This window comes from Phyllostomus discolor, chromosome 11 (assembly GCF_004126475.2).
Source record: "Phyllostomus discolor isolate MPI-MPIP mPhyDis1 chromosome 11, mPhyDis1.pri.v3, whole genome shotgun sequence".
In the NCBI taxonomy this organism is placed as follows: Eukaryota; Metazoa; Chordata; class Mammalia; order Chiroptera; family Phyllostomidae; genus Phyllostomus; species Phyllostomus discolor.
In genome coordinates this window covers 73,714,135-73,740,898 of record NC_040913.2, presented here as the reverse complement: position 1 = coordinate 73,740,898, position 26,764 = coordinate 73,714,135, and the positions used below count along the sequence as shown (strand labels likewise).

The window sequence follows — 26,764 nt, the reverse complement described above, 5'->3', positions numbered from 1 at the left end:
ACCAACTGGCTTATTGCACTTAGCATAAGAGTCTCCATCTTAAATTGTAACCTCCTCACTGAGGATGATCATCTGCCAATATTCGTCAGAAGGTGGTTTTTGGGATGCAGGAATTGAGAGATATTTGTGGTCATGATCATTTCTTTTTTTTTTTCTTTAGAAGTAAACTCACTTTCAGAAATCCTAAACTGGGCAGAGTGAGCCAGAGCAAGATTTTTTAATGCCGTGTGCTGCTCTGGTGCTTCGTATTCTGTAATCAACTACTTGCTTAGGTCTAATGGTCAGAACTCCAGTATCTTATGCCCCACTTTTCTCAGGTTAGGCACTTAACTTTCACTGTTAGTTTTTGCCTCTACAGGTGAGAGTTATTGCATCTATAAATGAGAGTTATTAATCTCATAACCAGAGTTTTCCAAGTATTGAGTTAATACTTGTAAAACTCCCGAGTACTCAGATCAAAAGGCCTTGGATCGATAGAATGCCTTTGTTTGTTTTTTACTGTATTGAGTACATGGTGGGAAACTGTGGTTTGAAAAGCTGTCCCGTCGGTGCTAGCCACAAAGCATTCCCTTACAAGCTTAAATTTAGATTAGGGCTAATCCAGCTGATCTCGTTGAGCTCTCCCATTCTGCTATCCAAATCCAAAATCCTTCTTGTCTTCCTGTTTCCCTTTCTAACCTTTTAAAAACTAACTCAGGAAGTCTTCTCTATCTCTATGGTTACCGTTTTTTACCCTCTTCCAAAAGTGAAACATTTAGATTAAAAGCACTAAGCCAATTTCTTCAGTAGTGGGGGCCTAAATAGTGGTATGAGCTGCCCAGTGAGGTGAGCCCTCCTGCACAGAGGAATTTAAGAGAGTGGGAAAGGGCAGGAGATTCAGCTGAGTCTTAGGGAGCATTAAGGGGGCGCCTGGATGGCATGAGATGGTGATCTTTAGCAGGGCAGAAATATCAGTTTGTGTTTTTATTTGTTTTTCTTAAACTACAAAATGGCCACTGGAGAAGTATTTCTGAACTGGTGTTAACTCTCCATGGCTACAATGTTTCAGAGTTTATAGAAATCCCAGACGTTTATCAGAGATTCTGGGCTTTAAGGTGCTCGTTCCTCCCATGTCAGAAGAGCGTGGTAGCGATTCTCATGGAAGCAGGTGGGGGAGTGTGAGGAGGATGCGGGGAGAGCATAACAAGATTGGGAGGGATCGCACACAAATAATGGAGATGGCTGGTGCAATCGCCCCTGTCTTCTTGGGGTGAATTGAGCCTTTTTGGGAGATACCCTTCTCCCTTCACATATCTCATCTATCTGGAAACCTACTGCTATCCTTGGTTTTTACATTTGCATTTCCATTAATAAGGGTGGTTCTTTATGAGTTCATTTGAATCTATGAAGGGTTCTGATACTGAGCAGAAACCATGTATATTTTTTTTTCTTTGTGGTAAGTAGTTAGAAACGTTCCTCTGAGATATTTCGGGATGGTTGTAGACCATCGCCATAAAGCGAGTACCTCAGTGAAGTGGGTCGTTATCTTTGCTGGTGGAGGGCTTTGCCGTCAACTTGTAAAAAAAAAAAAAGCAACATTGTGAAGTGCAATAAAGTCAAACACGATAAAATGAGGTATGCCTGTAGTTAGTTAAAAAATGCTGTGTTTAAAAGGCCAGTCTTGAACAGCCGTATCTAGGGATACACAACTTAGATTCAATATTATCCTTCCCATCTTATTACCTACTCAAAAACCAGGCTCCCTCGCTGAAATTATTGGAAGAAGAATTCTAATTTCCAGCAAGGAGTCTTGGATGCCCTGTGGGAAGAAACTGCCGTTACTGCTTCCACTTCATTTTGAAGTCTTTAGTGAAAAGAGTTGAGATGTATATTAGAGTTTCAGTTCTTCCTTTGATATTTCTCCAGTTAAGCACTAGGACAAATCCCCTTCCTACCACCTAAGTGCAAGGGGTACTGGTTTGCTGCTTAGCAAAACATACCACTTGCATGATAGCATCCCGTAGTCCATGTCAAGGGCTTCATGTGGCATGATTGCATATTACAGGTCAGTCCGAAACAACCCTGGCAAAAAATTTTTGTAAATGGCCTGAAGAACAAAATCCTGACTCAGTATCTCTCTGATGACTTTGCTGGAATGACTTTTCCTGAAGTTTCCCGGTAAGCTAAAAGAAAGACTTTCCACATTTTTTCATGCAACGGCACTCTTTCCACAATGCTCATTTGATGACTCTCTGTAGGTTGGGCTCCATGAAAAGCACTGAAGATATAAGACTACAAAACATAAGGCTGAATAAGTCTGAGTCTTTGCAGCCTGGAATTTGGGGGACAAAAATTTTATCTCTGCCCCATTGACATGATGGCTATGAGTTATTTCAAGCTGGATTCATGCACAAGGGGGAATTCCATATTTGGGAGGCTCTTCCTCCACCAAGGGGCTGGTGTTCTCCCGGGAGGGGGGAGGGCGGGGGCAGGGCACCGAGTGTTAGAGTACTGCGAAGCAGCACCCTGCTGTCCTCCCTCTCCTCACGCCTCTGTCTTCCTTTCCAGGCTCTGCTTTGTGAAGCTGCACCTCATGCTGATAGCCATCCAATACGAATCCATGTGTTCCAGCTCCTGGTAGCAATGAGGCTTTGAACTTCTTCAGTGTTTTGGAGGGGAATGTTATGATTAAGAGTTTTCGAAAGGCTACAGCCATAACTAAGCTTTCTGCTACTTGTTGAGAGCCAGTCAACCTGGGCACCCAGGTTGCTGTGGTGCATTTAGTGTCACCTCTAATGACTGGGGTTAGAACGGTTACCCCGAAGGGTGGACGGGCACTTTGCCTTTGCTCCTATGACCCCGCCTCTATTCACGTGAGCAGGGGAGAGAAGAAATGATCACCTTCTCAGATCTGTTCCTCTTAATGTATTATCAGGTCTTGCAGATCTTGACCATGAAACCATAGTGTGAAATAGAATTATTTATGGTAAAAATGTTCTCACAAAATGTAGCCTTAGAAAAAAAATCTGCAAAATATGGCAAAATGGGAATTTGACTGGCCTGCTAGATAAAGTCTCCTGTTAATAGGGGAGGTGAAAGAAAGAGGTAATATCACCAGCATTCCCTGAGAACCCATATTGGATGATAAGAGAAATAAAAGAAGTTATCGTGTACCATATTTTTTGGACTATAAGACACACCCTTTCTCTCCCCCCACCAAATTTGGGAGGAATGATGGTTGTTAATGCTGCTGTTGAGTTCTGTTTACATTTACATTGATGAAATATTGTGTTATTTATATTATTAAATATTTTACCACATTTTTTTTGCTTCAAAATTTTCTTCCTATTTTCCTCCTATAAAACCTAGGTGTGTCTTATGGTCTGGAAAATATGGTAATAAAAAACTCTGGAAAAGTACAGAATCAGCTACAATGATGCATAGTGAAGAGATGATGAAAAATAAAAAGGGGGCTTAAGTGGATGGGGAACAAGAAAGATGTTAGCTTATGTACGGTTTACAACTCCCTTAAATTAAATTGGAACCCACACATTAGCTCCTAGTCTTGATTGTGATCTGCTAGCCCAGTGGCCCTGGCAAAGGGATCATCAGCTGTAGAGTGAGGAACTCATGTTAACAAACACCTGAGACCCTGCCAGCTCTAAAGCTGACATTAACAGGAACGCTGCCATTGCAAGGAAACAGCCGCGTGATAGCACTCGGACGACAAAGGAATGATTTTATACAAAAGGTTGGAAAGAACAGCAGTTCTGTGTGAGTAGAAAGCGTGCAGAAGAAATCTGGGCAGAAGAAACCAGTGGGTGCTCTGCAAAATGCATCGTTAAGGAGAGAAGAGCAAGAAGGGTTGTGTGGCTGGCTGAGGTCTCCTCAGCAGCCCTGCCATGCTCAAGACAAACCTCAAAACCTAAACCTAAACCCAGAAATTTGGATTTCAGACCAGCCTACAACTTGGTTAAGTTTTAACATCTTTTTTGGCCTTTAAGACCTGGGCTACACATCAGAATTATTTGCAAAAATTTAAAGATATATAGATTCTAAAACCCCTACTTCTGAACGTGACAAAATGAAAATCTCCAAGGGTGGAGCCTGAGACTTTTTAAAGTTTCTGTGAGATAGTCCGTTTATTCGCTGGCAACTGGGAACTACTGGACCAAATGCTTTCAAGTTCCTCTTCAACTCCAGCATCCTAGATTTCTATAAACATTATTAGAATGACTAGTAGGACACCTTACACTGGCAACATGAATACCTATAAGGAACTACTGTCTCTATGTATCTGACGGGTTCTGATGCTTTCTCCTATGTAGCACGCACCTACCCACAATGAAAGAGGAACTTGTTCTAACACAGATTTAACTTTGGTTTCTCACCAAAAAGTCAGGCGAATCAAAGAAATTAAACCCTGATTTGGCAAAGATACTGATAATAGCAGTGTCTCACAGGGTTGCTTGTTCATGACCGACAGTGCACTTTGCTTACATTAACTCCTGAGTCCTCACAGCAGCGCTGTGAGATGTGCACAGTCATTAGCTCATTTCACAGAGGAGAGGCCTGAGGCCCAGGAAGGTTAACTAATTTCCCCAAGCTCACATGACTCCCAAGTGGCAGAGCCAGACTCTGAACTCAATCTGGCTTGGGGGGCTGTGCTTGAGATCACCAAGCTGTACTAAACCTGCCATAGCCGCGTGTGAGGGGGAGGAAGACAGGGCGTCTCAGCGGCTGGCTTCAGGCGAGTATGCTGGAACACCGATGGCTAACCTCTTCCCTCACCTTTTATTTTCTCCTCTAGCGAACACACTTGAATATACTCTGTGACTTGCAAACCCCCTGGGTAATCATGAAGATTAGTCTTAGGGAATGATTTGTCACCTGCTAAGAGATAAAGTTGGACCTGACCCAGTTAGATAATATTCTGAGATTGTTCCAGCAGCCAACATACTCCAGTAAGGCAACTGGCCATGATTAATGAGGAGGGGAATTCAGCAATAATGCCAATTCAGAAAAAATCTTCAAAAGTTCACCTCTTCTTTCAAATGTAACCAGAGATTATTAGTAATGGCAGTCTCTTCATAACTAAATGTTTAATAAAAGTTCAAAGGACCGTCCCTTTTGCAAAGGAGATGTGAAGGCGTCACTGAATGTGTGCTTGCTGGCTGGTGACCTTTCACCAGTGGTATTTGCGGTGGGAGGCACAGATCCACGTGCATTCTCTTTTTTAGTTAAAACGACCATTCCACTCGTTACTACCAGTCGGAAGGTACTCAGAAAATGCCCCCCCAGTGACTTCAGCAATAATCTACCTGAACATAGCTATTTGGCACCTTCCTCCTCATTGCACTGGGCTGAAGAGCTTTTTGCTGTACCAGCCCTTTCATTTTTGTGAGGCTCTAGCACATGGAAATTACTGGGAGTACTCTCACAGCAGAACAAGCTTAGCCAAAATAAAGATGTAACCCCTTTCTGATGTGCATGTAAAAGTAGTGTGCTTTCAAGGATGAAAGGAATACTTTCATCATGCACAAACGCAGTACAGGGAGGTGATAGGGTTATGAGACCTCACCATATTGGAGGTCTGAAAAACAACCAAAGATCTGACAAACATAGGGAGAAATGTGAGGAACTCGAACAGTCATAACAGAGCACCGCACCAAGGAATATCAAGGAAGAAATTTGTAAGGCAGCGTTTTTCAATCACACGAACAATAAGAAAATCAAATATCAAAACATTCAAGTAATGTAGAAATAGAAACAATTCATGTGGTCCCTACCCTCAAAACCTTGCAGTCGGGGGACAAAAATGAAGTCAAAAGAAATATAGAAGTTCAGAAAATGCACAGGCCAATAAAAGGACCTTCTGAACCCAACCGATTAATAGACTTCATTGAATTTTGAAGGTCAAGTAGCCTAAGGATGAGCACCACTGGCAAGTCTAGCAACTGTGTGGCCTTGGCCTAGATGGCAATGGACAGCCTCCGTCATCAAAGCACCATACGTCCGAGTTGGTTTGACCATCCCAGAATTGGGACGCAGTCCAGGAAAGAGCCCACCCTCAGCTCCGCCGTGTACGCGGCTCAGCAGTGGTGGTGTGGCCTGCCGTCCCTCAGCGTATTTAGTGGCAATCAGAGTATTAAACACAGTCAAATTCACATTTCCTACCATGTTTAGCAGTAAAAGGGCATTGAGTCCTATTAACTCTGCAATTTAGAGAATCCATTTGTAATGACAGAATGAAACACCAAACACTGGTACAGAAATTGAAGGGAAAATTACTGTATTTTTATTTTCTGTCTGCAGTGGTCCAGTATTAAATCCACCTGAGCAGGTTAAGCTGCATAAGAACACATTAGGTTTCTTTATTGCTGAATCTGCAAAGACTGTCAAAAGGTAATTTTTTTTATTACTTTATGGGGAGAAAGTCCTAAAGCACACACAACTTAATGGCAGGCAGACTGAGTCAGCGCCACGCTCCCGTAGTGTGAAGCCTCACATAAGTCATTCTTGATTTGCTTTCATTGTCCAGAGCCGCCTTTTACTGTGCCACCTGTCACAGTGATGTGCATTGTCCTGAGCTAATTGGAAAATGTAGCTGCAAAAGCAGGAGCCATCGATCGTCCACAGGTAACTGCGCTTTACATCTGGCTGTCCTCAGTCCAGCTTCTGGGGTGTGGCCAAGGAAAGAGGAGAGATCTCCCCTTAAAGGACAATGCCCATTTGAACTTGGCCAAGAAGTGGCAAACGTTTCCCCACTGGGCATGCAAGACCTGAGAATCCATCTTTTAGAGCTGAAAACAACCTTCCTAGTTGTCAAGTTCAGCTCGACCCCAGGCCAGGCAAATGAGTTCTCCAGGAGACTCTCTGAGGAGCAGGTCCACGGGGCTGCTCATGCTGCCCTTCTGCAGACAAAATTAAAGGCTCCGTCTTAACCCTGTCTGCGTTTTCTCTGAATTTTTCAATTTCCCCTTGAGAGTCCAAGACACTTTGGGGCATAGAAAAACAAACAAAGACCCATTCCTAAGAGAGCTGTGTACAAGCCCAAAAGAGTGGCCTCAGATGACATCAGCCTCTCCCGTACTCTGATCTTGAACTTCCAGCTTCCAGGACTATGAGGAAATATATTTTTAAGCCAAAGAGAAGGAACACTATTCCTTTATAATTTCCTGAAATGCTTTAGTCTGAAGAATATTATTAATTAAATGGCTTTAAGACCCTGTCGTGGGTTCCGAAGTTAAACATTGACTCTTTTTGAATTCTGTAACACAATATGAATCTTTTTTGAGGCAATAGATGAAGTTGACTAAATATGGGAAATATCCCACTAAAGAAGGGGTGAGTAAGAAGGAAAAATATGTAAAAAGTATCTCACTATACGTGTCTTTATACCCTTATGGGAATTTAGCATGGTTTCATGCAGTGCACATCCCTACAAACACAGCGTGCAAATAAAACTTTAGCACATAAATTGTACACACCCATGTACTTGCACTGCTGCCAGTCATTTTGAGAAACGGTTTTATAAAACTGTGTTATCCCTTTAATTTAGCTGACTTTTAAGTGTGGTTTACTATAAATATTTTAAAGCAGGAAGTTGCTGTCATATAAAGATAGAAATATTTTTGTTTAAAGAGAAAGACTCTGCCTTTATATTTGTATATATACTAAATTTTACCCACTTCTATGACACGTATTTTATAGTATTAAAGGAAGACTTTAAAATCTAATTTGAGCTTCAGTGTAGTTATCACATTGCACAGAACTTTTATTCTCATAATAGAGTCATTTCCTCTTCCTGCTCCTCACGGACCCTCAGTCACCACTCCTGCCAAGCCTAGCCCATGGGATTCAGGGGAACTCCAGTAATCTGGTACAGGAGACCAAAATAGCAGGCGATGAGTGAGTCAGCTGTGCTTTACTCCAATTTCCAGATGATGGCAGCAGAGTTCCATGAAATGCTCACTGATCTGGTGGCTAAAGCCTAGACTTGAGTGTGAATTTGAATCTGAAGAGTTAGTTTAAGCCAAAATGTTCCAAGGAGGACATTATTATAGAAGCTGACTGCTTGGCCTTATATACTTAAAAGTCATGATAATAGCTGGAAATTCTTCCAGAGAATTAACTTTCAAAAAAGGACTTAGAAATTTACCAATGGGTATCAAAATAGATACTTGACTGACTTTGGATTAGTACCAATTCCAGGTTGAACACTTCACGTTTCACAGTCAGGTGAAGGGCATCCCTGGCCTACTCCCTTCAGATAAGTATCACTTGATTGAGCCAATGAAGTTTTCTCAGTTCCACCGATTTCTTCCTTCTACTATACCAAACGAGAATTCAGAAAATTTGAATTCCGACCACGGCTCTACTACTCATTAGCTGTGATTTAAGGAAAAGATGTTACCTTTTGGGGTCTTGGTATCATTTCCAAACTTGGAGTTCTCACCACCTCTATGACCCTTTTTCATTCTGATAGTCCAGCGATTTTCAATTGGTGTGCAGCAAGAATTTTTAAAACATGAAATACCTGACTATTTAGTTAGGGGCACTGACCTCTTTTCCCTGATTTTCAAATTAAAAAAAAAAAATGACAACAGTCAATACAACAATAGCCACCCAGTGTGAATGAATTAAAATTACACCTATTTTTGTCAGATGAGCAAAACATATATTTTTTGATGTGCTGTGGAATTTTAGTAATTAGTTTATGTGTACCATGAGATGGAAAAGGTTGAAAATTTCTGTGATAGACTAGGATTCATAATCCCTCTACCTCTGATGACTTTCATTTTTCTAAACTAGAACCACACCAGAGGTTCTCCACTGAAGTTCATTGTCTATAGTTTTAAGAAAGCAGCAGGGTGCAGTGGTTAGAACAGGGATTTAGCACCAGTCACTTAGCTGAGTGGCTTAGGGCACATTATTTAAAGTCTCCCTAGGTTTCACATTTCTGCAAAATGTTGATAATATCATATATCTCAGAGGATTAAATGGGAATATTAGTATATAAAGGCATACATCTTGAGTATATTAATATAAAAAACATCAAGACCAATGCTTGGAAAATTATAAGTATTACATAGATGTTAATTATCATATGACCTATGGGAACATAAAAAGAATTATTATTTTTTCTAATCAATGAAATGCGGATGAAATAAAAATTGGCAGAGGAGTTCTGGTAGAGTATACTGATTCTACCCCATCCGTTAGCGTGAAGACTAATAGGGCTGGCCTTCAGAGCAAGAGGAATAGTTGTTAGGTAACTTATTGGGCAGAAACTTTCCTGGTGCTAACTTCAGAGTTCGCTGTCTGCTCTTTCACCGCTGACATCTCGAATGCGGCAGGAAGCTCCCCGAGAAGGGGTCCTCGACCAGGGCAAGGAAGAGAACACAGGAACCTTCACAAATATGATGGCGTGGAGGGAGTGGGCCATGGAAGAATGACCCTCGGGAAGGTTGTGGCCAAACACTCCGATCCCACCCCCTGAGAACTTTCAGAGGTCTCATTAGAATGCTAATTTTTGTAATAGAATCACACCTGAAAGGGAAATTATGGAAATGAAATTGGAGACAGGGTGTGAAAAGAGTTAGAAATAGTTTGAATAGGTGGGCCAGAGTTGAATTAACTGGTTTGTTCCTGGGTCTCTTTTTTCATAACCATCCGAGACTCACTGGCCCCTCCGAGAGAGGAGCCGCCCCAGCCAGTGCTCCCTAGGGAGGGAGGAGAGCTCCAAACCCAGGAGGCAGAAGGAGGACCACCCTGGTGACTCTGCCAGCTCCTCTCCCCGGGCTGGCTTACCCCAGGCCCTCTGACGTCATCAGAGCTCTCCTCCTGTGCCAGTGGCCTTAGGTAGGAGACAGCATAGAGGTGTTTCTGCATGACTCTTCTCTAAAGCAGGGTCACCATCACATGCTCACCAAAGTCCAACAAAAAGGAAAGCAGTTTGGTAATAATTCCGCAAGGAACATACAGAAATATGTTGAATTCCTATACTCATCACAGTCGCGATGGTTCTCTCTAGTCCTGCAGTTGACTGTGGGGCTTCATACTCTTCGGTCCTTACTGTTCATCCCCACTGCAGCTGTGGCCCCTTATTTCTCATTCCAAAGATTACAGCAGCTTTCTAGCTGGCTTCCCTGGATCTATAATGATTTTCTTGAAATCAGGTTCTTACCATAAATGGATATATCAATAAAGAAATAAATAGATGATGAATGTTACCCTTATATTTGCAAGACGGAGGCAGTGGCCCGATCTGTCATCCTGCTGGTGCCGCAGTTCTTAAGAGCAGTGGTTCTGGTCCAGAATCTATGATATCACGCTCTAGATGTGTGACAGTGATTGGTAAATGTAAAATTTTGTAAAGGCCTGCAACAAATTAGCTGTTTAGTAGATTGAAGAAGATTCAGAATTATCCAAATAATATAGGAATTATTTTCACTCATTTGAACTTACACTAAGATTTCTTGAGGGAGACAGGAGTAGAATTATTGCTACCCACTTGGAAATCATATATGAGGCCTGTCTTAATATGTGATCTTATCATGCATGCCAGGAAGGGAAAACGTTTGCACATAGCTTTCAAGGAAATCACTTCTTGAAGAAGACAGAAAGATAATGATAATGTTGGCTGCATACAGGACTTTCACTTTTTCACAGTCATCCCCAGGTCTTAGATGCCATGCTTTATTGATGTCTAATGCTTTATTCAAAAACTTATGTTAGAATATCCATGGGGAAGACATAGTAAGCTATGGAAAGACACCATCAGCCTAGCTAGAGTGTTAGGCAAAATTCATTCCATGTTTTTCTTGCCTAAAATATGAAAAAATGATTACGTGTACACTGTAAGCAACTGATAGATAAAAATATAAATAAATAAAATTATCGAACTGGCTTAAAATGAAATCAAAGAAACTTCAGTTACTTATCTACTGCCTTTGAGACCTTTGAGAGAGGTGATTTTATCTCCTTATTTTTATTTTTTGATTTTTTTTCAAATGTGCAAAGCAGCATAAAAACTGGGACAAGGGCAATGACAGATTGTTGCTCATTCTTAACTGCCCTGTCTGCACTCTGGTGGAGGAACACTTTAGACTTTTTTCTTGAAGGTCATTAGGATTACAGAATTCAGAGTCGCAAGGGTCCAAAGGAGATCCTGTGTGCCAGTTCATCTTTCACCTTCAGGATGCCAGCACACAGCCAGACACTTGGCCAGTCCTCACACGGGCTATCCTTTTGACCCCCACACCCATGCACGTACTTCGATAATTACGGAAGCTTTCAAAATTATACAGATCATCAATGTGTTTTCAAAAGAGATTTTATAAAGAATGACACAAGGTAAGATTCAAAGCCTTAGCAAGAATTTCACACCCTTTTTTTTAGAACCTGGCAACTGGTTTTGGCTGGAGAGTTGGGCTTTGAGAAAGCGGAGACTTCCCGAAAGCTCTATTGTTCCTAAGCCGGTTTGAGCATGTTGCTTTTTACATTCCATAGTTCCACTTCTGTCACGTGTCCTAAGCCACTGGCCTTTCAAGTCTGACAGTTGGTAACATACTAGTTCTCACTCAGACTTTTCTTCAGATATTCCCTTCCCGGGTCGTTTCCCCAGGGCCAAAGGGAACCTCGAGATAAGGAAACGTCAGTCAATCTGAAAGGCCCCACCAGGCCTCCGTATGTAAGTAGAAGCTTCTGAGGCTTCCAGGTAGGGAGCAGTCTTATGCCAAAGCTGGCTCTCAGCACACCTGTGTGATGCAATTACTGATGATTTAAGCCGACAAATCACGTATCCAAAGGATGTCCCTCTTCTTCCAGAAGTGTGTTTTGACTCGATATTTTCTGTGGATTAGAATGGTTCAGAAAGGATTACAACAAAAGAAGAGGATGCCAAGATTTTTGTGTGTGTGGCTTTTTCTGTCTGCCAGGATCCAAAACCTGGTGACATGTGGGTTTAAAGCCTTGTTCCGCATGAACTCCCCATTCTGAGTAGTCTCAGTACGGAAATGATTCTTAAATTGACACAGGAGGCAAAGGCCACGTCTCTGTTCTCTACTTGGGTGGGCGAGGGAAGAGGAGTAGCAATAATGGCTACTCTTTGACTTTGTCCCTCATCTTGACAACTTCTTCCCAGACAATCTTCCCATCTCTGATCAGGCTCAGGCAAGCAGATAATGTAGTGTCCTCGAAGAGTGAAAGAGAAGCATTTAACTTCCAAAGCATGCTTTAGAATGTTATTTTTATCATAATACCAAGTGCCAATTGACCAATAAAGTCTTCCTATCCAAGTGTGTTGAGAGGGTTCCTAGGTCAAATGTGGGTTCTGAAGGAAGAACGTCATGATCGTGTACCAACATGTGGGGACACAATCACGACCAAGAAGTAATGGTTCAAGTGTCAGCTCTTTGCATCCCAGTGTTGCTCCATGTTGCTCGTGTAATTATTAAATTTCAAATATTCTTCATTTTTCCTCACAATCACCCTTTGAAGTCCCAGTATTATCCCCACTTTTCTGATGAAAAAATTATTTGCTTTTGCATTGTATCCAGAGTTTGAACTTTACAAATGTTTGGAGAATTAGTAATAAAAGAAGCCGTGTAGGGAAAATAAAGTACCAGAAGGCAATATCCAACAGAATGAATTACAACCTGAGTGCTATCTGCAGAAGGGAAAAGGAGACTCATACAGAGTGTTTTTCTCCGAGTTGTGCAGTGGCTCTAGACCCTGCCTGTAGCAGGAAGGCTCCCTAGATGGAGTGCTCTTGGGTGAGACGGGGGGAGTGATGGATTAGAAAAATACAGCAGCAACTCAGTAGGTACTTATTGTGAGCATACTATGTGGTATTGAAATCCTCACAATCATTTTTCACCCACTATCAATTCTATAGAAGGAAATTAAATAGACTTTCATCATTTATCCTCTTACAAGTAGTCTGTAGCAAAGGATCCCCAGCCTCTACCCAGTTAAGGACCTAGAAATGTCTTAGCCAATAGGAATGATTCAAAATCCCTTATGGACAGATATTACGCCAGCTCTCTAAGCTCACTATGCTATTGCAGGGACAACAATGGTGGTGAACACAAGCAATGTGAAGGAACCCCATAGAATGGCATTGAGGGATTCTTGTCCATTGCAACAGCCAAGTGCAACTTCCAACATCAGCTGTATCACCAGGTAAGAGCCTCAGAGAACCCTGGTCCCCCTATGGTTTTCTAAGAGTCACAGGGCAATAAAAATTTCTCTTAAATCAGAATATTTGCTTTATCAGCTCCTATACTGGGCAATGGAACTGTTTCTCACCAACATGACTTGACCCCTACTTCTCCTAATACCATGAAGCTAAGCAAATATACCTCTCCCAACACCTTGAAGTAATCTATGCTTACCATAACCAAAGGTTATGTATCCAGTCTCTTTCAAATTACCTTCCAGGCACTCTAGAAATATGAGTTGAGATGAAATTTCAATTATTCCCAATGGCTTTTTATTATTAATATATTCCCCATTTTCAACAAATCAGTGATGAGATTGATTTTTTTTTGGAATCTGCAAAGTAGGGTCAGGAACCCTCACCCCTTTCCATATAGTTCTTTGATACATTAAAACTTTGATGAACTAGAATGCAGGGTTGTAAGGGGAGGGCGATATGATCTGTCTAGTAATTATAAAGAGAGGGTTGATCTAAAAGTTCTATTGCTTTAAACTTCATTAGAAATGTAATATGTTGTGAATATTGCAGTGTAGTAGCTATCCTATACCAAGAAAATCTTTAATGGCTGAGAAATGTGATTGTGTCCTGTTAAGTACGGTATTATTAGCACAGTGTAGTCATTGTGCTCTGGCTTTACATAAAGTAAGTGCAAATGCTGGTTGTAAACTTCGTGATTTGGGGCAAGTTCCTTAACTTCTAGGTGTCTCAGCTTTGTTATCTTAAGCGAGTATAATCATAATGAATTCTTTATATGTCTTTTTTTGTGGTAAGATTAGGTATTTAAAGCACTTAATTTCTGGCTGAGAGTAAGTGCTCATTAAATATTCCTTATAATTGCAATTATCAATTAGTATGTCTAAGACGGTGTACAAAATTGGACTGAATGTGTAATAAGTGAAGAGCCTTCCAAAAATGTGGATTTTGCAATAAATCATGGATCTTATTTCTGCTGTAATTCAACTCTTTCTTTTAATGCCAAGCACTGATGCTTTTGTTTAAGGGTTCTGGACCGAGGGGTCACTTTAACAGAGGTTGTACTGTGCCTCTTCTACAGGGGAGGCAGGTGTGAATGCCTGAGCCAGCAAAGGTGCCACCACTTCATGTGTGTGCTGAGAAGAATGTAAAAAGTCCTAGGAATTTTCGTTTCTACCCTTCCTTGCCTTTCATCCCAGGATTTTATGGAACTGAGATAACATGTAAGAAAGGGTTAAGAACTGCTTAGAAGAAAGGTGCTATGAATTTTGTGAATTTATATTTTGCCTCACTCTTAATGGCAACAGAATAGCTACAGGATGGCATTGGGATTTGCAGATAAATTTTTTTTCATTTAAAATGGTTGGTAAGAGGTATTTATTGAATATGTGCTAGGTAGGCACTGTGCTTGATGTCTTTGTAGACATAGAAATCATGTTTCAACTCTTAGGCAATCTAGTTAGGCGAACCAGGTGAATTCATGTGAAATCAATCTGCAGCCAAATAAGGCAACATTCCTTCGAATGCTGCATTGATGAGTCTAGCGGCAGTTCAAAAAAGGAAGAGGTCGAGGAGGGTGGGAAAGTTTTCTCTGGGAGGTGGGATTTGGGAAGGTGGAAGAGAGTGGGAATCTCGATTCCCCTGAAGGATATGACATGGAGCAAGGCATGGGACACACGTGGTCACTTCCACATAGCAGCTAGCCCGACAAGAAGTGAGAATTCATGGTAGAGTGATGCCAGAAATAACATCTCGCATTTCTTAGGAATGCATTCTTTGCTATTGAGATTATGCACGTGTTCTATATACATACATTCACATATGTGTATATACATGTGTACATTACATCTACATTAATGCAAAGTTGTTACAAAAGTTGTTCAAATTGGAAAATAGTTTGGATAATGTAAAGACAAGACATGTGATAACATGTGAAGTGCTGTAGCCGTGTTTATACGTCCATTTATTCTTTGTCATGTCTTCTCTGTGGTGATAGAGGATGAGAGATTCATGGATAACCAAAGCCGCAGAAAATCCTCAAATGGAATTTTATCTATTCAGTTTCACTGACTGTTCCCACTATTCTTGAACACAGCCAAAAAAATCCCAAAATAATTTAACTTACTGGAATTTTTTTCATTGTATTTAATTCCCCCATCATCTATGATAAATAAGGAAATGGTCTAAAGCAGGCATCTAAAAGAACTGACCCACAAACCCAGTCTACCCACAGACTGAGCCCATCGGCCTTATAGCTGGCCGGATGACCCCTGAACATGCTTTAACAGCCTCTAAATAAGGTGAGAGAGGGATAGTTACCACCCAGATCATCTCTAAAGTTTATGCTTAATCCACTTACACCTTTAAAAGCCAGATATGCTCACGTGAATGAGGGTAAAAAAACACTAATCAAGGTCATACGGCTGATTAGGCAGTGGTATACCCTTCAATAGGGAAGTGCTATTTGTGGGTGAATTTCTATAGTACTTCAGCCATGGAGTTGGTTAGCTCAGTTGACTTAAGTACAATGTTAATGGCATCAATGACAAAGCTGGTTCCCACGTTGTACTATAGAATAGGGTGACTTTTTGTTTTGTTTTTTGTTGTTGTTGTTTTCATTTTTTAAAGGGCAAAGGTGACTTCAGCCAGCAAACAGGCACACATAAGTCCTGGGTAACAACAGTGAGTGATGGAATAGACTCGGTGGCTCGGGAGAGACAAATAGACATTACTGGGGAAAAATGTTCAATGCATGATATGTGCTATTTGTGATCCATTTTTGATGCGTTAACAGTATTACACTCACATACCAAAATCAGCATAGTACTATTTATAGTTTTGCTGACAATGGGTTTGATGCTTTTAAAGATGTAATCTTCAGGCCACCAGTGGGTTTTCTGGTCAGTTCAGAAATTGCAATTTTCTATTTTTAGCACTTGAAGAAATACAGACAGCTCTAACTTATACAAAAGTTGTAGTCCGATATTTCATTGCATCCCTGGTGTCTCTCCTTTCCCATAGAATAAGCAATGTTATAAATAGCTATTAGGTTCTTAGAATAGCAAACCAAAGTCTATTTAATAGATGGTAGTTGAATATGTATTTGTTGAATAAATAAACACTATAAACACTAGTTCTATTCACCTGAGTCCTGTGTTCTGAAATCAAGGGGTCATGTAACATAAGAGATGAGGATTTCCTTTACCTTTTCAGGTGATACAATTAGACCTATGAAAAATTTGAAAATAAAAACACATCTCAATCATTCCTGCAGTCTCTTTGTCTTTGCTTCCAATTTCTTTCATCCAATCACCCTGCTTTGGTCGAGCTGAGGGGGTTTCTGACCCATAGCACAATGACCACATTAAGTCATTCACTATTTTTAAAAGTAGGTGTTTATAAACGCAACTAGATATCGATAGACGTCTAACCAGTAAAACAAGCCAAGGAGAGGCAGACCTTTCCAAACAGTGTGTGAAAGGTCTGGGCCAGGAAAGGAGACCATTCCTGACAGGAAGGTTCGTCTTCTTTGGACACGCCGGCCCTTCCCCAGCACTTCTCCCTCCGGGTCTGCTCAGCTCAGCTCTGAGAGGCTGTACTGACATCTGAACATACTTGCCCACATAACTTCCCTTCCCACTGTGTCTTTGTGAAACTCATGGCCAAGGTCATAATTATAATACCAACCATTTTATACTCTCCACAATCTTTCAGAGATACCAAAGACCGTGAGTGTTATTTTCCTCTCTTTCCTAATGCCCAGCTCCGCCTCAGCCCTTCAAAGGTCAGGTGGCCCACAGACACCAGCCATGATCATTGTCAGTAAAGCAGGCGCCAGCCCTCAATTACCATTATTCTCTTTGGCCTTTAAGCTTCTGTTTTCTCATCTGCAAAATGGAAATAATACTAGGACCTAAACAATTGAAATGTTGTAAGGACTGAAGGAGATAAAACAGATGAAGCTTTTATGTAGAGTCTAATGCACAATAAAAACTGAGCAAGTAGAAAACGGTTCATGTTGTTGTCATTCTGTCCCCACATACCCCTCTGCAGCATTTCCCTGGCTCTTCTTAGATTTCCATACTTTGCAGCCATTTTTCCCACATTCAGAGGAGAGGGTTTGATGTTTAAGGCCTTTCACAGTTTCACTGTCTACTACCCACTACTTACGGACTGTCAGTTCAATGGAGCACATCAGGGAGGTTTTCGGAGAAGGTCTGTAAAGCAGTGCGTGCCACGGCTCTTCACTGTGCCTCATCCAAGTCTGCCTAGGCCTTGCCCTTTCCCCTCCAGAACACTCGTTTTCACGGCAAGTCCTCCTTCTTTTTTGACTATTTTTCAGTATCCACTTGTCCAACCAATCTCATGGAAGTCTGCAGTTTCTGAGAAAATCAGAGTCCATCCAGAAGGACTGCTAGGATATTCTCTTATGGGCCAGAAGCCTGTTAGTGTAAGAGGTATACTGACCCTGAAGGCACGGAGACATCCATCCTTCTGGGAGAAATGGTTTGTTTCTCTCTGGCACACCCACTTCCAGCCCTATGTAACTGATGCCCAGGCAGGACTCCTGATACATCTGTCCCTGTGACCTCTCACTTTCAGGTACTACGCCCCCCTCCGTGCCACACACGTGTGGGCACACACACACACACTGTTCTCTTAGGAAATGAAACAGGACCCTGTTTCCACCTTCACTCTCAGTTCCGCACGTCTTATTGAACTCTGGGCTGCAGATGATCCCAGCAAGAGAAACATCATCTTTTAGCCTCAGTGGTGTCTGAGCTTCTGCTGGGGACCAGCTTCCAGGGTCTTTCTGGGGACAGAATATTGGACATAAAGCATCATGCCTGCGTCTCCTCTGTGCACGTGCATCCTGTCTGAGCTGTGTCCAGAAACAGATCCCATGAGATCTGAGCAGGTATCTTTTCTTTCCGTTCTTCCATATTAAGCTTTTAAAATGACTTTTCCTCTCAATAAGCATACACTTTTTTATTTGAGTAAGATATAGTCCATAACTAAGATATCAAAAGCATACCATTGGTATGAAGTTTAATAAGCATTTGATCAAGCTGCAATACAAAGGCCAAAGAAAACAATAATACAATATGTATCCATATATATTTACAGATATAGATATGGGGGTTGGGATAGAGACAGACATACAGAAATGATGTTGTTTAAGCACAATGAGCCTGAGTTCCAAAGACAGATGAAAGAGTTAGAGTGGCAGAGATTATGGAAGAATAAGAATTGCAAAGGAATGAGTAGGCACTTTCCTTTAGACCCTCTAAATACCTCTTACCTCGTTCTTGTCTTGTACCTACCTAGGCAGAAATTGGATTTCTGAGAAGCAATGTGACACAGCCCCAGCAAAATACCATATATATGTATATATATGAATCATTTATCAAGTATGTATTGAATAAATGATTTTTAGATTAAAAACAATATTTTATTATTACTTGAAAATGGAAGGCAATAAAAAGCTTCAGGCATCAGGAAAGTGTCAGGGTAATAGCATAGAAAATTCAACATATCCCTCCCTTGCTTTTGTCGTCCTCGCCCTGGCTGTTTGACTAGCTTAGGAGGCTGTATGCAATAAAGGAGAGACAAAGGCCTTTCTGAAGCCTCTTTGTGATTCTGCAGACAGGTATTAGGAAATATGAAGTCAAATTCTCCTAGGACTCGTGGTTTCGGAAATTTCCATTGATTTAGCTGGGTGGCAGGATGAGGAAGCAGCTCTCATAACAGGGGAATAAAAATCACAGTGTGACAGCTGATCATTTACTGTGTCCATTTATTTGCATTAAATAATTAGTTCTTGCATGTTTCTTCTTATTTATAATCTCCTAAAAGGCCAGGCTGAGACCTTGTCTGTTTAGGGTCATATATAAAAGACCGACTCAACAAGACAAGGTGAAGATTATGGGAAGCTTAGTCGCTCTTTTTAAGTAGAACTCTGTTCAAGAACAAGGACATGACTTACATAGTTCCTACAAAAAAAAAAGTGAAGTCGGCACTCGCCATAGACTCTTTATTCTTATTTTTTGCCCTCTGTTTGACACCCCACCGTCACCCTTCTCAGCGACTTGCAATTCCTACCTACTTACTGCCTCCATCAATATCTGTCTGAACCATCGCTTGCAAAAACAGAAGTTTCAAATACTAACCCATCCAGGGGTAGCTTTTCTTTTATCAGGGGTCAGGACTTCAGCTAAGGAGCAAAGCTCAAACTGGAGGATTTCAGGCAACTGCCAGAAGGGGAAGTATGATTTTAGGTGACATCCAGTAATGGCCCCCTGGGTGCACCCAATACCGTACTCCAGAGCCTGTTGCATACTATGGCACGTTTGCTTTTAGGTTGCAGCAAGAGTGATCAAGAAGGAGGCCACTCAGCCCTATGACTCCAGTGGTGGCTCCAGTGGGGGCTGCCAAGGGTCAGATCTCAGCTCTTTGGTTTCCATGCTATGTGATCATGAGCAAGTCTCTGATTATTCTGTGGCTCAGGTTTCTCATCTATAAAACAAGGGGCACCAATTCCATGGGGTCGATGAGAAGATTAAGGGTGAGACTTGGTCGTGTTCCTACCAGAGAGTAAGCTCTCAATAAATGCTAGCCATGTTCACAATGCAGGAGACAGGTTGTCCACAAAGTGATTGACCCCATGATCTGGAAACTCACCTCAAAGCAGCTTTCTGCTAAAATTTTATGAGCATTCTGCATTTGTGGTATTAAACCAACAGTATGAGTAGGAGAGACAACTTACAGATAAATATAATTTTAGTTTAAATATGAGGCCAGGCTGCAGCAGAACTCACCTTTAGTAACGTGAGAGGTAGACCCAGTCCCAGTCTCCCCATGAAGCAATGTGCCCTTTTGCTGGCAGGAACAATTTCTTTCTGCTAGCCCTTTCTCTAAGGGTATGAAAATGTAGGAATTTCCAGCCTATGGTAGAGCCAAGCTTGCCTCCCAAAGACCATGCTGGCTTTGATAGTGAAAGTCAAAACCAGAACCAAAATCATCCTCAACTCAACATCACATATCAGAGATGTTGACTCAATGTATTAACGGTTTTCATGCAATTGTCTATAACTTTTCATTCAAACTTGTCAAGAACAAGTTCGTTTTTGAGTCTGTAACTGTCCCCAAGTAACTGGGAAAATCTTTCTTGCCGGGAGAGGATTAAGAAAAGGCACCCTTAACCAGCTCCTCTCCTTCCTACTCCAGAACCCACTTCCCTTTCCCTCCCTCCCTCTGTCCTGTGCGAGGTTCCACAGCCGGTTGACGAAGGCAGACTTGAGGGAGGCAGAACTCCAGGGTTGCTGGGCAGCTTTACACCTTAGCAGCTTGTCTGCAGCACATACGTAGCTATCAGGACAATAAAACATTGCTCATTGCTTCTACCCCACAACCAATTAGGTCAGCTGTAAATATTGGAATTGCTTGGTAAACATGCTGGAAGATTGTGCTGACTTGTTAATATAAGTGAAAATGCAATTAGATTTATAACACTTTTTTTCCAAACCGTAATTTATAACAACAACGGAAGAAAAAATTTCTCTTGCAACCTGCTGAAATATCATTATTAAAATGCACATGAAAAGTCAATTATGCCAGAGGGAGGCATTTAAGAGAAGTGAGTTTCCATACCCTGGGATTATACCGTAGGGATTCTATATTTCTTATTTATTTATGTATTTACTTATTTACTTATTTATTTTCCCAGAGATCTTTGCTGCTGCCAAATGAAAAGCAACAGATATTTTACGTATTTCACTCTGAAATATGGCTGCAGATAGTGCCAAAAAGTAAACTAAATAACTGGCCCCCTGGAAACCTGGCCCGCTCTCCCCAAAGCTCAGGGACACGTCTAGTCGTCAACATTTGTTTTTATTTACAAGGCCGTCTCTCTCTAAGCAATAGTCATATTCCTTAAACCATGTGGAAATTAAATATTTTCTCCTAAACACTATTCTGTTTTACACTCTCATCAAGCAGGTTATTGTGTATAATTCTATGGAGAGCCCTTATATAATGACAAGAAATAACCCTTTTCCTCTTTTTTTTTTTAATGTGGCATTTCCTCTACACCCAGGGTGAGACGAGGAGCACAGCTGTGCCCCCAGGCAGGAGGGCATAGGTGCTGCCACTTGCCCCGCCCAGGCCCCGCCCAGGGCCGCAGACCCGAGTGGGCCCAGTGGGCTGGCTTTCTCTGCCGCAGTGGCCCCTGTGTCAGGCGAGGCTCCTCCCCTCTTCCGGAGGCTGGGATTCGAATCCCGAATCCAGTTTTAACCCAGACAAGTTGCTGCCCCTTTGCTTTCTGGTTTCCTCATAATGAAATGCGGGTATTATTATGTCTCAGCTGCACTTAAGGCAGCAGTGGGGAAAAGCTAGTTTTAAAAAAGCCTCAGAAAGCAATTTATAAGCATGAGAGAAGCCACCCTTTTCAGTCTCATACTTCTCCCAAAATGTTCAGTTTAGATAATGAAAGAAATTTTTAATACATATTTTTTAAAAAATCACTAGTATGTATATTATGGATAAATGACTCTTTGGGGGACAATTCTGGTGTTGCTGTGTAAGAATTAATAAAGGGAATCACATGTATCTGTGAATATATATACATATATGTATGCAATTTACTTTACACACCCTTTACATACACACGTTGCAGATTTGCGTGTTTACAGGAAGATCTACAAGAGCCCGAGATGGAAAGTGGCAAACTTACAGACTCGGATTCAAAGTAGCATCTTAATCTATGGGTATGGCTTAGTAATTGAGAATAATGCAAGATGTCTTCCAGCCTAAAAATGTTCATAGATTTTACTTATTTGCTGACGTTATCATGATGATTAGTACCTTTATATACCCATTTTATTACAAGTAAAGAGCACATTAATATTCCTAGTTCTTACAATAATATTGTATGAAGAAAACACTTTCATGCCGATCAGTTAGATTGTCTTCAGCTGAAATATTCTGTTGGCTTTTACTGTCAGCCAAGCCTGGTGCCTACTTTTTGCACTGTTAAGTAAATCTGAATGTTGCTGGACTGTTCTAAAGATGCCTGGTTCCGGCTTTTGCCCACAGCATAGTATTCAGCCTTCAGGACTGTGGGTGATACATTTTCTTTTTTTCTCCCTTGAATTCTGTTTTATTCTTTTGAGAAACCCTTTTGTGGATCAGCTTTGGGAACCAGTTTTGAGAAATTTAGAGATGGCTGGGGGTGCGGGGAAGACAAAAGAGAGGGGCTTGTAGGGCCAGGTCAGGTGTGTGCTTGGCCTACGAGCTCAGCCTTCCAGGAACAGTGCTTAGCAACCACCCCCCACCCAAACCAATGGGCTTTCATCTGCATCCCTTGAGCTCGTCCAAGAACAAGCTCTGAAGGGGGTCGGGGGGAGCACCAGTGAACCCAGTGCATAAGGCTCTGACCTCTATGTGGATTCTACCTGATTTTTTTAACAGCTAATTTTTAGGGAAAAGAGTGAACATGTTAAAGTGTAAAACTGGGTGAGTTTATATTCATCTTTTTTTCAAAATCAAAGATCTCTGTCAGGTGACTCTAAATCTTAAGGGATATTTGGGACCAGGAAGAACACAGGAGAAATGTTTTTACAATCCGCATAAGCAGATTATCTCTAAAACTCCTGATTACATTCCTCTTTCCAGAGGGTCTTTCAAAGTCCACCTGTCCAACTGGGATCCTTCTCTTTCCTGGGGGGAGGAGGAATAAAAGTGAATTGTTCTAGTGAAGCACGGTTTCACAGATACCCTCTTCTCTGCCTCCAGATCTGTGGAGCGGCCTCGGGCTCTCTGAGTCCTTCTCCTTGCTTCTCCTCTACGTCCCTTCCTTTTACTGTTTCAGCCACCGAGTCTCATCCTGGCGTTTTTCCAGGTGTATTTTCCTAAGCCAAGAACTAACAGAAGGGTGGAGCAGGTCTCACACAGCAGTTCCCAGGAGTGCGGCGTGTGTCCATGGGCATGTGCATGACTAGAAATTTCAGGGAACAGTAGGCTTCTCTAAACTGCACCCTGACCCGCGATCTAATGTCGCCCGCTGGCTGGCTCGTTTCACCCTGCGAAACACCGTGGACAGGGCTAGCTGTCTGATGGGGCCTTGACATTGCAAATGAGAAGAAATGGAGAAGTAGAAAAAGTGACTGGATTCTGGCACAATTTTATTATACCAAATTAGGGGATAAAATTATAAAACTTTTCCCAAGTACCTGAATTCTGCCTTGATTAAGTGCACTCAGAAACACACCGTAAGGCTGGCAAAAACAAAAAGCAAAACAAACAGTAAACGCAGTGAGATTGGCCAATGGCTAACACCTGGGCAAGCAGTGGGGGTCAGGGGTGAAAGGACCGAGTGAGGAAGCTGAGGTAGATTTCTCTGCTAAACTAAATCAGTTCTCCTGTTTTCTCTTTCACCTGTAAAAATGGCTTGAATCTCTTTCCCCTTTCCGTCTCTAGTTCTAATCCCAGTCCAGCCACCGCCTTCTCTCCAACGGCTATTGGAATGGCTTTGATCTGGTCTCCCCGCATCTCCTCTTATCCCCGCTTATCTAGTCCTGTATTACACTTAGGACGATCTCTCAAAACAGAAAATTTGACAGTTCCCTTCAATGGTTTTTCAGTGCCCTTAGGAATAAATAAAAAATTCTTAGCACTGCCCTTGGTTGTGTGGCCCATCTCTCGTAAGAGTCCTCTGAACCCAAGCAACACCACTGTATTCTCTCACTTCTCCAAGTATGCGTTGTTCTTCTCTTCCTTGGGCCCGTGCACACACCTAAAATGTGCTTTCCTTCTCATCTTTGTCTAGTAAATTCTTCCTCTGTTCCAAGGGTGCTCCACAACTCAACTCAAAGTACTCTGGATTACTAAGATACAAAGGTATTTGATTAACATCCAAAAATAGTCCAGCATCTCATGATAAGGAAGGAACTCCTTCCAAACAAAAATATGTCTCTCATATTGTCTCTTAGAAAGCTGATTTATCAACAGAATACACACACTTTAACTAATGTTCAATTACTTGCAAGTAGCAGAAATCCTTCTAAAATAAAGACAAGAAATTTTCTAGTGAGAAATCACAGAACAGAAACTATACAAGGGAGAAGGTGACGCATGTCCTCTGGTGAGGCTGCAGCCAGGAAGTGCAAACCTGTGTGCCAGGGGGTCCCGGGAGCTGCCGCCCTGGCTTCGCCCTCTGCACAAAGGCTTTCTGTAACTCTGCTCGGCGGAGTCGGGCTGCTCCTGTCCAAAAGCCACACCCCAGCTCCAGTTCCACAAACTGGGTGCCTAGGCGCCCAGCATCCCAGTTTCCCACTTCAGGAGGAGGGTGTCTGCTGGTGTCAGCTCAAGCAGGCTCCCTGACTTGTCCGATCACATCCAGGATGTGGAGTGAACTCGGCTACTAAGTGGGGGCTGAGACAGTTCCCAAAGAAGTAAAAAGGTACAAATAAGGGCCTGGTAGACACCCCAAAGGTTTTACTCCAAATGAACACAAGAACTGTAATAATAATAATATGTAAGTACATTTAAACACTATCACATTCGTTAGAGGATATATATATGTATGTATGTACATATATGTATATATATGTGTGTATATATATATGACTCTACAGACCCTAATGACCCTACAGAGGACACAGTGGTATAGCAAACACTTGTGGTGCCATTAAATAGTAAACATATCTTCAAAGAGGTTGAATGTGACATACAAGAAAAAAAAGTGAGGCATCCATTCATTGTGGAATGGATCGCATACATCAATGCACTGCCTGTTTCCAGCTCCTATTTGGTGAGTGCCTTTGATGTGTGTTGTGCTTGCACGGATTCATTAATTACAAAGGTGCTTTGAGGGATGGGTCAGGTATGGTGCTAGAGATCAGAAAAGTAGTGAAACTAGCAAGGAAGGCTTCCTGCAGGAGGCAGATCTTGGGCTGTGTTTGAAACGCCAAATGCATTAACGGCTGGCATACTGCGATCTGCATGAATAACAGATAATTAGTACAAAGCAAAGCAAACCTGATGGAAGGAAAGTACAGGCTGGCTCTCCCTCCCTCAAGTGAGATTTACCTGGCACCTGGGAAACCGTCAGGCCTTTCCTCAAGTCCCTTTCTTCGGTGTTCTTGAAGACCTGCCCAGAGTGGGCACTGTAAAGATTAGTTTATGGCTTAGGTATTTGTAACATTTTAATAAGGCTTGGAAACTTAGATGTTATTTACTGCAGCTGCCAATCAAGTACCTGGGTGAGAGCAAGACAAACATAACAATAAACGCTAAGCACTCCAGTGTTCAGCGATGCTGGCAGGATGCACTGCAGGCTTTATGAATGTGTGAGAGTGAATATACAGAAGCTTGGGAAAAGGTCATTGGTATTTTCAGAGCAATAAATCAAGTATGGAAGGATTTGCATTTTAGCTGTATAACATCCAGGGCTGGATTAGAGGGAGAGAATACTTTGAAGTAATATTTCTCTGCTGACTTGTTTTATTAGCTTCCTTTAAACATGTTACATTATTGCTTATAGAATTTCATTTACTCGGATTGGCAGCTTGATAAATACATCTATTGCCGATGATTTGGATTGCTCTGGGCATTAATATTATTAAAACCTGTCACAAGGAAATGTCTGAAAGATGACTTACTGTAAAGATTACAGCATGAAATAAATCATCCTGTGGTATTTGTTACCATTTACGGCCTCTTGGAGCTGAGTCAATCCCTTTTTATGTTGCATTATTTTTCAAGTTTTTATAGCCTTACATTATATATTGCTGTCAGGAATGAACAGATGGGGTGTCGAACACGAGCTTTCTGAATAATTCCCACCCTCCAGTTATTTGTACGAAGGACAAGTGCAAAGCCGTGCGTTCTCGAGCAAAAAAAAAGGAGAGAGAAAGAGGTGGAGAAGCTGCTGTTGAGGAAGAGGGATCCCTTTTGTCAGATTGTTTAGGCCAATTACACCAGCTGGTTGGAATCCCTGACTGGCATTCACTCTGTTTGGGTTTCGAGCAAGAGCTGAGGTAGCTGTATTTGGCTCCATCCAGCCAACAAATGCCACTTTCAAATGCATTTTCCCAGAGTGCCTCTTGCTGAGACACTCCCATGTTTGGAGGTAATGGGTCATACCGTCTTACTAAAAAACCTGGGGCATTAAAAAAAATAAGACCTACAAAACAGTAGAACAAGAAGACATATTGAAAAGATTTAATATTCTGTGAATGAGTGACGAATACGTGAGCATCCCGTGGGGGTGCACAAAGGATTCTGTGCAATCTGAATTGTTTCGAATCAACATAAAAGGAATAAAAGGAGCCCATGGAGTTCTCTAGATTCCTTGAAAGGGTCAAGAACAGAGGTCTACCAGGCCTGGGCGCGCTGAAGCCAGGCATGCCTTCAGGAGTCTCGCTGTTCCCCCTCCTCTGATGGGACCAGGCAGCTGCTTCATCGTCCCACGAGCCCCTCTGTGGAGTCCTTCCTAGGGCTCTGCCACCATTGGAAGGTGACAGGAAACTGGCCTGCTAAAAAGCCAACCAGCCTCTTAAGAGGATGGCAGGAGGGGGAAGTATGTGA

At 41.9% G+C, this 26,764-nt stretch overlaps 1 protein-coding gene across 1 annotated transcript in view; it reads left to right on the top strand.

Annotated features, from left to right (window-relative positions):
* The window catches only part of KCNU1 (potassium calcium-activated channel subfamily U member 1), a 120,104-nt gene that overhangs the window by 39,740 nt on the left and 53,600 nt on the right, over positions 1-26,764 (top strand). The window contains exons 15-19 of the mRNA XM_028526315.2: positions 2,045-2,157; positions 2,548-2,616; positions 6,295-6,384; positions 6,521-6,618; positions 13,053-13,167. Of these exons, the coding sequence (XP_028382116.1) occupies positions 2,045-2,157; positions 2,548-2,616; positions 6,295-6,384; positions 6,521-6,618; positions 13,053-13,167 (485 nt within the window). The remainder of the gene's footprint in view (positions 1-2,044; positions 2,158-2,547; positions 2,617-6,294; positions 6,385-6,520; positions 6,619-13,052; positions 13,168-26,764) is intronic.